We start from the raw sequence: 12768 nt of genomic DNA, 5'->3' as shown, positions 1-12768 counted from the left end.
ATCCACTTCATAATTAATATGGGTAAAATGGTAAACTCATTATGTCATTAATTGTTTTCTTAATAGATGTGTCAATTCAAAAGTGGACAGTTAAATAGGGACAGAGGGAGTATTAAGTCTTGGAAACCTTAATGATACCACAACAATATACATATGCTCTTATAGTATTATTGACTAATGAATAATTTCTGAATAAGAAACCTTAATGATACCACAACAATATACATATACTCTTATAATATCATTGATATATATATATTGATTTAGTATCAGTTAAGCGAAATTATCAATCTTAATGATACCAATACAGTATATGATACTAATTTAGTATCAGTTGAGCAAAAATTATCAGCCTTAATAAATGGGGGTATGAGCTGTAATTTTATTTTATTTTTGAGAAAATGAGTATTTCTTGAATTACTTTGGATTAGGAATATGAACATGTAATTACTTTGAGTTTCACGACCCATTTATGTAATTTTTCCTAAATAATATCTACATAAGTTATGTGAGATAGAATATATTAAGAAGATTAATAATATATGAAATAAAATTGCAAAATAACAAAACTATCCTTCTCAATAGGAAGAACATGTTTTATTTCGTTTAAACATTAATTAAATCGTACTACATTGTAATACTAATTTCGATTTTATAACACGTCAAACTAAACATTGTCTTGAAATACTTTCATTTTTATGCAACTGATTTATATATAACTAATTTTTACATTAATCTATGTATAACTTACTTCTAATCCAAACACCACCTGAATTATATTTGAACTTATTTATTATTTTGTATAGAATAAATTGTGTCAAAAAAATTACATTATACTAGCAATACAAGGATTAGGTTAATTATTTAAAAACAAAATGTGTTATGAGAATTAAGTAATTTTTGTATAACTATAATCTCTCCACGGTAATAAATATTACTACTATATATATAGAATATGTATTTATTGATTTGACATAAAGTTTGCGGAAAATAAAATTCTACCATGGTTAATTGGACTACTTTGGTCGCTGTATCTCATTAGTCTTCCATCGTTGGCCACCTCCGAATTCCGGTGACACCCAGTTTAATATCCATCTGGGTCTGTATAATAATACACTCCTATATACGCTCACGCGCCGCTGTACTATAGTAGGAAATGCACACGCGTTTACGGTTGCTATAATCCAGAGCAAAATTGAGAATCTGAAGTTGTTGCTCTTTTGTTTTATATCGAGAATCAGAGGATGTCGAAATCATTGCCCTATTCAATGAAAGATGTGCACTACGATAACGCCAAGTTCCGACAGCGATCCGTATCTCAGGTCAGCTAGCTTAATCAGAATTCGTACCTTTGAATCTTGTTTTAATTTCGATCTATGATTAGAATAAGGATTAGTTTAGAAGTGCGCTGATTAGTTTTCTTCATAGAACATCTTGGAAATGACCTGATTTGTCTGTTAGCATAGTTTGAGAGGAGGAAAAGGGGGCTTTTTGGTTACGAAATGTTGTTTTGCTAACGGAAAGATATGATCACATAACTTCTTTTTTTTGTATTTTTCTCTGATGTGAGTATGCCCTGGTGAAATTGTGGCTAAAATGGGAAATAATGTTCATAAGCCACTCAGTTTAAGAAAGTAAGAGTCAGTCCGGGAATTCGGGAAATAAAGATAAAATATATGCCAGTCAAACATGGTTGTTCTTAAACTTGATTTGGTATATAGCTAGCATAAAAAGATCTTGATTTGAATATTAGATTGTCTAATTTTTGAAGGAGTCTTAAGTAAGCTGTTAAGCTAAGTAGTATACTATTTCTTTATATTAATGTACCACTTTCCTTTTTGAGCTGAGTTCTCTTTTAAAGTCTTTTAACCCTCGTCAATCTCATTCTGAAATTTTTTGTTCTGTCCCTCCTTTTGTGGTTTTGGCGGTGGGGGTTGGGGGAAGGATTTTAGTATTTGGACTTGGTATGCAGTTTATTACATGAAAGGGTGCTGCAAAAGTGTTGTACTTACACGAAACCACCTTTTCGCGACATAATAAACAAGTTTTATGTTGTGCATCTTAGTAGCCAGACACCTGTAAAAGGGTTATTTCGTCTCAGCCTGTAAAGGCTACATAAGAAAAAGAGATAGCCAACTTTGGTTGAAGGTGGTGATAACTATATTTTAGTTTCTATTTCAAATATAAGATTTGGACTTCATTGCCATGGGATAAATATAAGATGTTACTGCTAACATATTTGAGAGAACTAAATTAAAAGCAGTTAGAGTAGCTATGGATAAGACCATTGTAGTCTCTTACTAAACATTCCTTTCTTCTCAACCCTAAAGGTTTATCGGCGAATCTCTACCCTAAGGAGACATGATTCCTTTTGGTTACTGGTTGAAAGCTAGAGTAATGATTAGTGTATCATTTATATCTTGTGCTTATTGATGGTGAACTCGGTCATTTTTAAGACCTTGATCAGACCTGGACGAATTTGTGATTTGATTGTAAAACTCTGATATTTAGAAAACATATGCACAATACTAAAAAGAGTTATAAAACGACAAAAAAATACATCAACAGAAGGTGCTTCTGTTTGACTCTTGGTAAAGGATATGTGAAAACCATTATTCAAAAGAGGTTTTACCTTTTCATAAAAAAACAATTGTACAAAAGAGGGAATGGGATTTCACTATACAGAATTTTCCTGGGAAGAGATCTTAATGTTCTATTCAGCTATCAGTTTTTTTTTTTAAATACTTCCCCGTGTGTCTTCTCTTTTTTAATATATATTCTCCATATTCTTTAGATGTTTATTGGATGAATTTGTTACACTCGCTACCCTTGGTAGTGTTCATGCAATAGCCTAGTTCACTGATAGTATTTGGTTATATATTCATTAATCATCTACTTTACTCCTTATAATAACCTTGAGTAATGGAATTGGGTTTGAAGAGTTATCCAGTTTAATTTCCTTCAGAGCTTAGTTGATAATCTAGGACATGATCAAAAGAAAGGAGGAAGTTGGAAATCTCTACTGGAAAGAGTGGTAATTGCTAACTACTTTGGGTAGTGAATCGCTTACAACAGCATTAACCCCTTTAATATGGTCTGATTTGACTGTTCTAAAGAGTGAAGAAGTATTTCATTCACATATTGAGTTATTCCTTTCTAATAAAGTCTGTTACCATATATCTGAAGTTCATGGTTCATGCCATGTAACAAGCGTCATTAATAAATATGAAATAGGAAAGATATAAAAAAAAAAAAAAAAATAACTGTTGATATAAAAAGTGTCATTTTGTCATTCACGTTTGAATTTCAAATAAATTGGAGTTCTGAAGATTAGCTTAAGGATTCAATATGATGGCAGACAGTTAAATATTCTTGAATATTTCAAATGGAAATTGCACCTCATAAATTAGAAAGAGAGCAGTTTTCCTTTTTCTCTCATATTATTGTCAATTCTGGCATTTCTTATATCAGGAATTCGAGTAGCTTGGACATTTTCATGGGTATACGAAGTGCTTTGATGGAGTCTGAATAATATATGTGGTGCCTTACAAAAATTTTGTTTTCTTGTTGGTATGGGCAGTGTTGAGAATATCATTAACTAATAAAAGTGTGCTTTCTCTAAAAGCTTAAACTATTAGAGAGAGCACACTTTAATTAGTTAATGATATTCTCAACACCCCCCTCACGTGCAGGCCTGATTCTTTTTCATGGCCAAACACGTGAAAATTCTTTTTTAATTTGGGTGTTGAAGAATCCTATAAGGATTGGGCAATCCTCCTCCCTTTGAGCTAGCTTTTGGAGTGTGATTTAGGCCTAAGACCTAATTTAACAGGCGGCAACCTTTATATAGTGTACTTATGGTGCATCTTGCCAGAGTGTTCAACTACAGAAGTCATACATCTCGTAAGGAGATTGACAGAGCAGTATAGGGAGTGGAAGAGGGAACATATGATGTTCGCTGACCTAGAAAAAGCTTACGACAAAGTGGGCATTTGGATTGACTTATTTTAAGTAGCTTTTGACTTTTAAGCTCTTTTTTTGTTTGTTTTGGAAGTGTTTGAAAAACACAAAAAGTGCTTTTAAGCCCTTTTTTTTAGGCTGAAAAAGTACAAAAACAAAGAGTCAAAAGCCAAAAATTGGGTGTTCCCAACTTATTGCTTTTAACTTATGTGCCACTTTAAAAAAGTCAATTTAAACACCCCCATAGTCCCTTGGAGGGTTCTATGGAGTCGTTTGAAGTCTAGACGTGTATTTGTAGCTTACATTAGGGCGATTAAGGACATATCCAATGGATCCAAGACCCGAGTGAGGACAGTGGGCTGAGACTCGGAGCATGACAGTATTTGCCCACAATGTAATGAGCCTGACTTGTGACATTAATGACTTCAGGAACCAAATTATGTCGAATTTACTATTTTACCTTTAATTTGTTTTTGTAGCATCTAAATGGCCACATATACCGGGTTTTGCCTATAGCTTGCATTTAGAAGTGTGTTTTATCTCTGACTATCTTCCCTAGCACGGGTAATGCACATATAACTTCTAGCTTTTAAATTTGAGATAGCTCCCAAGATCATTTGCATCCCTTGAAAGGTCTTGGTATTTCTGCAGCAGAATTTTGTAATTTATCTTGTATGCTGAAATTTTATAGTTCTGCTTATCTTTTCAGGTAATTTCTCAGGTTCTATTAACCAGTAATGGGAAACGTGATTATTTGAAATGTAGCACTGGGAAACTTCTTGTGTTACTGATGCTTGGTGGTTTAGCATATCTAGTACTGACTAATAAAAGTGCTGTCCATCCTGTGTCTGATGGTATAGCAAAAAATGATGGATCAAAGGAAGGAGAAAATCTCATGACTCATGGAAGTGGCAAATTCAGGAGATTTTGGAGAAAACCACCTAGACTTCCACCCCGGTTATCTCCTGATGAAATAATTAGTAGGAATAGATCTATTCAAGAGTCCATGAAAAGAGAGGAGCCAGAATGGGTGGCAAGACAACAGAAGGTGAAAGATGCATTTATCCATGCCTGGTCTGGATACAAAGCCCATGCCATGGGTTATGATGAACTTATGCCCTTGAGCCATAGAGGGGTTAATGGTTTAGGAGGTTTGGGAGCTACAATTATTGACGCTTTAGACACGGCTATGATTATGGGAGCTGATGAAGTCGTTCATGAAGCAGGCTCGTGGATTGAGAAACATCTTCCTGAGAGGATTGAAGGGAAAGGCCAAGTAAATCTCTTTGAAACTACAATACGACTTCTAGGTGGTCTTTTGAGTGCTTATCACTTAAGTGGTGGAAGTCAAGGGAGAATTCCAGAACAAAAAGGGCCTAATCCATCTATTTACCTGGAAAATGCTAAGAACTTGGCTGATCGTCTACTTACTGCTTTTACAGCAAGTCCATCCGATATTCCATACAGTGATGTAGTCCTGCGTGACAAGTCTGCACATCCTGCCCCTGATGGTCTGAGTAGCACTGCGGAAGTTGCAACTGTACAGCTTGAATTTAATTATCTTAGTTATTTAACAGGTGATCCAAAGTATAGCATAGAAGCCATGAAGGTTCTACAACATATAAAGACTTTGCCAAAGGTGGAGGGACTGGTCCCTATATACATTAGGTAAGTAACTAAGATCGTATTTTCCTATGCCAGGACTTGTGTAGGCAGATGCTTGCCCTCGGAATATCTGAAAAGTAATTATATCATGTTCTGCAATAATTCCAGTATCTTGAAATGTGTCTTCTTGACCTGTTATTTTTGTTTAGGGAGCTAGATATATTGCAACTTCTAATAATGTAGGGCATTCAATGCAACGGTAACATAACCATATGATTAAAAGAAAAGGCTTCTTTATGTTCTGCCTGTTTCTTTATTTTATTGTTAAAGTAAATATAGCTATCTGGACAAAAGTAACTGTTTAAGAACAACTTATGATGAAGATGGTTTACAGTTCACTCGATAGCTCTAGAACCAATTAACTTCTCCTACTATTCAACATGGAGGAAAACCAGAACAGTTTTTTCTACATCTAGTTATATATGTATTGCTGGTTACTGTTTTGTCTCCTGATTATAAGTTCCTACTCACAGTTACACTAAACTGATTTGTAACATTGCCAATTCCTTCTTCACTATCTATCATGTTAGAAAAATGCTTTTGTGCTTACTTCCAGAAATCCTGCATATAATTTGCAATACATGTTTCAAAAATTGAAACACAAATCTTTCTTGCCATGGATCCTTAAATGTCTTCACTATTTGTTCATGATTTCCAAGTTATCTAATCCTAAACGAAGTCTGAACCTAAATTTCACTTTCCTCTCCACAACCAGAACATATGGGCATCCTTCAGTACATTTAATTCTTGTTGTAGAACCATACTAGATGTCTACATTAGGATAGAATCAACCGGTACTTGTATTGGTGTAAGGTAGTAGGTACCCAGGTGGATTAGTTGAGGTGCATGTAAGCTGGCTCAGACACCATTACTACCAAAGAAAGAAAGAGCATGCCTGCAATAATCGAGTACCTTTATTAGTACATATATATATATATATATATATATATATTCATGCTTCCTTAACATATGAAAGACTAGCATTTAGTTGTGCTTAGGATCTCTGAGTCGAGGTGAAAATATCTTGTTCACTTGCTTCAGCATATGCTTTCACCGCCACATCTTTCTTTCCTTGTTCTCAGTCACTTCAAGTGATATTTCACCATTCCTTGTTTTTATATTTATTTATTCTTACTTGTCTACTGTTGGATTAAGAAAATACAGAACTGTTATACCCGTTGACTTATCATTTGTGCTTATAATGATGTCAGCCCTCAATCCGGACAGTTTAGTGGAGACAATATTAGACTTGGATCTCGTGGTGATAGCTATTATGAGTATCTTATCAAAGTGTGGCTTCAGCAGAAAGGAACTAACTTTTCATACTTGTACGATATGTATGTCGAAGCAATTAAAGGTGTCAGGCATCTTCTTGTTCGCAAATCTGTTCCAAATGGCTTGGTCTTTGTGGGAGAATTGCCATATGGGAAAGAAGGTGGTTTCAGTCCAAAGATGGATCACCTGGTATGCCATTTCTGTTATTATTCTTTTTCAAATATACTTCAGCATTGTAAAGTGAAAAGGTCAAAATGGGTCTAACAAGGAATCAGCTGCACGATGCCACAGTTAGCCGCAGTATTATATTTTTTCCTTTTGAAAAATAATAAATCTTCCCAAGCAACATGGAAATCCTTTCCTTGATATGTTTAGCCAATTCTCTATTATAAATTTCTTATGCTGATAGAACATTTTTTTTCTTTTCTATTTCTCCAAATTTTTCATTCATTTTGCTCACTCAAAGAGTTTATTAACATACAAAAATCACTGGCCATAACTTTCACTTTCTTCTTCTGAGTGCATTGGTTTATGATGGAATACAAGTTGCAGATATAAGATAGCTTTACCTCTCTAGCTAGGGGTATACATTTTAGTAATGTGCTTTTTATTGAAGTATATAGTCTTGAATCTTAATTAAAGGAAACAGTCTTCTCCTGCCTCTTTCTTTTCTATTCACAATGAAACTTGTTTTCGGAAATGTATGAAAGACGTATTTTAGATGTTGATGTCTGCTCTTATAAATTTGATATCATTTGACATCATCCGCAGGTGTGTTTCCTTCCTGGTACCCTGGCCCTTGGCGCTACAAAGGGGTTGACAAAGGAAAGAGCTATGAGAGAGAACTTGCTCACTTTTGAAGATATGGAAAACCTAAAGCTTGCTGAAGATCTGGCTAAGACTTGCGTGGAAATATACTCAGTAACTTCTACTGGCCTTGCTCCAGAAATAGCTTATTTCAATATTGAGGTGAGTTAAAACATTTTTATTTCTTTCATCACTTTTGGCAACTATCATATTATGTAAGGTGATGTTTTTAGTTTTCTTTTGTCGAACTTTTTTCTTTTCTTTTCTGAGGAAGGTGAGTTTGTGAAAGTTAAAAGATTCCTGTTGCATATTTTAAACTTCTGATCTGTGTTTAACATCATTTATGTCTAGATGTAACACGGATTAATCTGTTGTAATAGATGCAAGAATTTCTCTCTTTAATGCTAGTCCAATCAATTAAACAAATCTGGAAAACAATCAGAGTGAAAATGTGCCTATCGTGACTTGAACGATCTAATTTCATCATTAGTGAGACGCAAGATAAATTAATGATAGTGTTCATATGTCTACCCTGACTTGAAGTACTATTGTGACATAATTGGAAAAGATTCTTGCATCATTAATGTTTTTCTGTTGTCTTGTTTTCTTCAAGCAGGGAAATTCTGAAGGTGGTCCTGGTGGTGGGAACAAAAGTTCGAAATATTTGAATGACATAATCATAAAGCCTGCTGATCGTCACAATCTTTTGCGCCCTGAAACCGTTGAATCATTGTTTTATCTGTATCGTATTACTGGCGATTCAAAGTATGTTCTTATTTTAAAGTTGATCTGTGAACTTTGCTGTGTGCATTTGCTTTATGGGCTTGAACAACTAAGTTTGTTGACTTGGTGGATTCTTCTTCAGGTATCGTGAATGGGGCTGGCAAATTTTTGAGGCATTTGAGAAGTACACTAAGATTGATTCTGGAGGTTACACTTCTCTTGACGATGTTACTGTTATTCCTCCACAAAGAAGAGACAAGATGGAGACTTTTTTCTTGGGTGAAACACTCAAATACATCTATTTGCTGTTCGGTAATAGCACCACGATCCCTTTGGATGAGTATGTATTCAACACAGAAGCTCATCCTATTCCAATAATTTCTAGAAGTGTATGATAGATACTTTGCTTGCAAGAAGAATTTTTTTTTCAGTATTGGCGGAGATTCAGATGACCCAAGAGAACATGTTTCAGCAATCTCAGATGGAATTTAAATTCGTTTAAGTCGGTTCATTAGGTTGCATGTGACCTCATGGAAGCTTATTCACAAATGTTCATTTAGATGAAGCTCCCTGAAATTTCCGTCTGAAATGCTCCTGAAACTTCTACTCGAGTGATATTTGAGGCTGGGAATTCTCGATGAACGTCTTGTTTGTGTAGTACATACAGAGATAGTTACAATTTTTATAAAGTGTTAAAGGCTTAAAGCTCTATGTTATTCATGGAAAGAACAGGATAGTGTAATCCTTCTGTAGTAAGTTGGAACTTACTCTTGTAATTGATGTATTACATCTGCACCTTTGATTTCTCCCTTTGGAGATACAAAGATTGAATCATTTAGCCTAACATTTACACAATGAGATCAATATACAATTGCTTTGAACCTCTTCTCTACGCTTCTGATAATTTTCCATCGCGATCAATGGTGATTATATTCTATGCTCAAGCATATGTGTTAAAGGAAAAACAAATGGTCGCCATCTCTGATGACATCAATGTCATCTATTTCAGCATCCTCTGCATTTACAGCTCTCTTGAAATCGTAGCCTCCAAATCTTTGACCTGCAGTTGGAGAAAATTGCAGAGTGAGAAAGAATGATCGCCTTCTTTCAATTTTCACAAAATGAAAGGTAATTACCTGCTACTCTGAATAGCTCTTCTAGTGAATCAGGTAGAATGATTAGTTTCCCAAACTGTTCATGCAATGATTCTTTTTTCACGTGAATGGTGATTCTCTTCTTATGGTGGGTAGATTTTGTCCCTTGAGAGCCACTTGAACTGGTACTACATGTGGGTCTTTTTAGGCAAGAGTTGGAACAACAGGGGACCTCAGGCTTCAGTTGACAGCTCTTTGTTCCCTCATCTGGTCCAATGAGCTCCACTTTATGCTCACTTAACTCACTCTTATTTTCAAGATTTAATGACAAATCATTCATGGTTTTGTTTACTTCCTGTCCATCATCTCTCTCTTGCTTCTTAACTCTTGCTTCCAAATTATTGATATCTATGCTAGTAAGTGTGATATCATCATGCCTTTTGATTTCTGGTCCTGCATTTGTTTGGTGGTCCACATAACCAAAACCTCCAAATCCCTGAAGTTTCTGATTAACAAAAAGAATCGTTCGTGAATTTCGTTTTTTTCCTAAGCAATAACAATAGTGGATTCCCCAGTACATAATCTGGTTTACTTACCAGCAAAAGATTGTTCATAATTATACGTTCATCTTCTGGATTTGCGCAAAGAATGTTCATCAATGATGTCCTACTTAGCCTTAGAATCTGAGAAATCTCGGTAGTTCGAACAGCAAATGGCTGTGGCCTCCCACATAAAACACCTATTTCTCCAAATATTTCTCCTGCAACAGCCTTTCCAATTATCTGTTTGGGAACATGATTGAGAAGAGAGATTTAGTTACATCCTAAAGTTGTCTCTTAATAATAATAGTTACTATGTAGTAATATACATACTTGCTCTAGCCCTTCAATCTGTGCTATAAATTCCTGCAACAATAACATAAGACATACTGATTAACAACATGACAAGCACAGCTTTAACATATACTCAATCTATAAACTAACTTACCACTGCTCCTGAAACTATTATATACAGATCAGTTGGTGCCTCATTCTGCAAAATCACGTCTTGCTTCGGAGGGAAGTATTCAGCTTCCATTTCAGGAACCTTAGAAATTAAAGTATCACACTGTTTAATCCAATGCAGAGTGATCTAGAGAACAAAAGAGAAGGGAAAGGGAGAAAATTACCAGTTGGAAAAGGAGGTTCCGCGAAACACCTTGGAACAAATGGACATTTTGAACTATAGGAAAAAACAGATGGTGTGCAATGCTTGTTCTGATGGCTTTAGGCAGGCCATTAAGAGTCTCTTCTTGTTTCAATGTTTCTGTTTTAAACTTGAGACACATGTGAGACAAAACCTGATCTTGTACTCTTGGAGGCAACTGATTCCTTTTTGCGAATTCTTGAGCTGCTTTCACTGCCTCCCTCTGCAAAATAAACAAGACTCCTCAAGTTTAATTTGATCTCAACACGCGATTTATGGAGAGAGAGGGAGGAAGAAGAAGCATACGAAGTTTCTGGTGCGACTAGTCCAATGAACAACAAGGTTAGTCATGTTTCCAATTATGTAAGATGTCAATCCCAAGTTGAATAACATGTAAAAGATATCAAACAGCATCTCTCTTGAGTTCTCAGCATGCAAGTCTCCATAACCGGTTGTTGTCAGCGTTACAATAGACCAATACAATGAAGTTATGTATCTGTCACCAACACTTAGTTGCTTGAAATCTGGATATACAGCACCAATCCATGTCTTTTTCGAATCAGGATATCTATCAGCAATCATATAGTTAATGCATCCAGCACAGTGCACTGCAAACAATGTCACCTGAACTCCAAACAAACCACATGTTACTTGTCAAACATATAATAAAAAAAAATCATCTTTTTTTTGAGCATTGATAGTACTTACTGATACGAGTTTTGTACATCGTGTCCAGAAGTAGTTGAACCGGATATCCTTCTCAAGTCTGAAGGAAAGCAAACCGGCTTATATATGTGAGATTTTTTTAGCATTGATCATAATTCATGATGTAGAAACCAAAAATACAGTGTGGTATTTTGGACCTTGCAAACAGGGCACTGACTCGTCTGAGACGCCATAATCTGAGCATGCTGAGCAATCTGAATCCAACTCCTCCGCTTTCTTTGTGACCCGTGAAGACGAGGATCAATGATTGGAATGGTACAGTAGAACATACATCAAAAATGAACCATGTTGACAAGTACCTGTTTATCTCACATTTACACATAATTAGAACTTGGAAAAATCTCTCTCCCTCTCTTTGAATGAAGTTATGTACATAAAGATTAAATTTTTAATTATTATACCTTATTGCTATTTTCTTAGGTTCATCAACAAGAAGATAAGACTCTTGATGAAGATACGCGACGAAGAAGGTAAGTAAAATGTCAATAGCAAAGAAGCAATCAACAATGTTGTCAATAATGAACAGAGTATCATCTTTCTTGTATGACAAGAATGCAACCTCAAACAGAGAAATCCAAGCTGTGTAAATAACCATAACAACTAGAAACATCTCCCAACACCTGAAATATCATAATAATCATTAATGTCAAGAGCGGAAAAAATAATTTATCAATCAATTAGAGTCAATTATCTATCTTATCTTTACCTGTAACGTGGATTAAAAGGCGAAATGATGAATCTTCGGAGTTTTGTAGCGTAGTTGATTCGAGCTCCAAGTGATGGGAGAAGATCACTAGAGAAGAAGCCACTATGGGTGGTTTCTGTATCCATTTGGAACTCGTCCACACAGAACCGTTGTAAACAGTTTTTAGCATAAGAAAATGACATTATTATATATTGCTGCTTCTTTTTTGTTGATGTGGTTTTTTATTATTTTTTTCGAGTTTCTTGGAAGGGAGATGTGTAATATTTAAAAATACTAACTAGTTATTTTTAGCGTGTTTATATATAGAGGATGTAGTTGAAGAAGTAGTTGGGGTGATACACGGGTCAAGTGTTTCTTTTGAAAAAGCATTTAGCTTTAAGTACGTGACATTGCTACTTGCCTACTTCTATAGTATCTTCCCACAAGTGGGGTCTGGAGAAGGTAGACTGTACGCAGATCTAGTAGAGGTAGAGAGATTGTTACCAAAAGCTCGAGTGAGCAAATGCAAGTACAAAATAGAAGAAAACATAGCAATATTGAAACACAGTAAACAACTGATGAGGCAAGATATGAGTTATAAGGTTGTTGAAGTGGCAAACATGATTTTCTTGATAATAGTTCAGGTGC

The 12768-nt window shown here is 35.2% G+C and overlaps 3 protein-coding genes across 3 annotated transcripts in view; 2 read left to right on the top strand and 1 right to left on the bottom strand.

The window, feature by feature from the left end:
- Positions 1-1012: 1012 nt before the first annotated feature.
- LOC125836439 (mannosyl-oligosaccharide 1,2-alpha-mannosidase MNS3) lies at positions 1013-9311 on the top strand. The gene is made up of 6 exons (XM_049515605.1): positions 1013-1322; positions 4670-5628; positions 6837-7089; positions 7672-7869; positions 8324-8472; positions 8573-9311. Exons 1-6 carry the CDS (start codon positions 1245-1247, stop codon positions 8823-8825), a joined length of 1890 nt encoding a protein of 629 aa, XP_049371562.1. The 5' UTR covers positions 1013-1244; the 3' UTR covers positions 8826-9311.
- Positions 3030-12768, top strand: part of LOC125836467 (60S ribosomal protein L18a-2-like) — a 115808-nt gene continuing 106069 nt past the window's right edge. Inside the window, exon 1 of the mRNA XM_049515641.1 lies at positions 3030-3034. The gene's annotated coding sequence lies outside the window, so the exon portion shown is untranslated. The remainder of the gene's footprint in view (positions 3035-12768) is intronic.
- Positions 9165-12375, bottom strand: LOC125836437 (potassium channel KAT1-like). Its single transcript, XM_049515603.1, has 11 exons — positions 12142-12375; positions 11837-12055; positions 11573-11734; positions 11418-11475; positions 11016-11333; positions 10693-10932; positions 10512-10610; positions 10397-10429; positions 10121-10306; positions 9567-10029; positions 9165-9490 (listed from the first exon to the last, which is right to left on the bottom strand). The coding sequence occupies exons 1-11, from the start codon at positions 12321-12323 to the stop codon at positions 9384-9386; spliced, it is 2067 nt and encodes a 688-aa protein (XP_049371560.1). The 5' UTR covers positions 12324-12375; the 3' UTR covers positions 9165-9383.

The sequence above is a fragment of the Solanum verrucosum genome, unplaced genomic scaffold (genome assembly GCF_900185275.1).
Source record: "Solanum verrucosum unplaced genomic scaffold, falcon-dt-bn FXZP01000278.1, whole genome shotgun sequence".
NCBI lineage: Eukaryota > Viridiplantae > Streptophyta > Magnoliopsida > Solanales > Solanaceae > Solanum > Solanum verrucosum.
The sequence above is the reverse complement of the archived record's forward strand: the minus strand, read 5'-3'. Positions and strand labels throughout refer to the sequence as shown.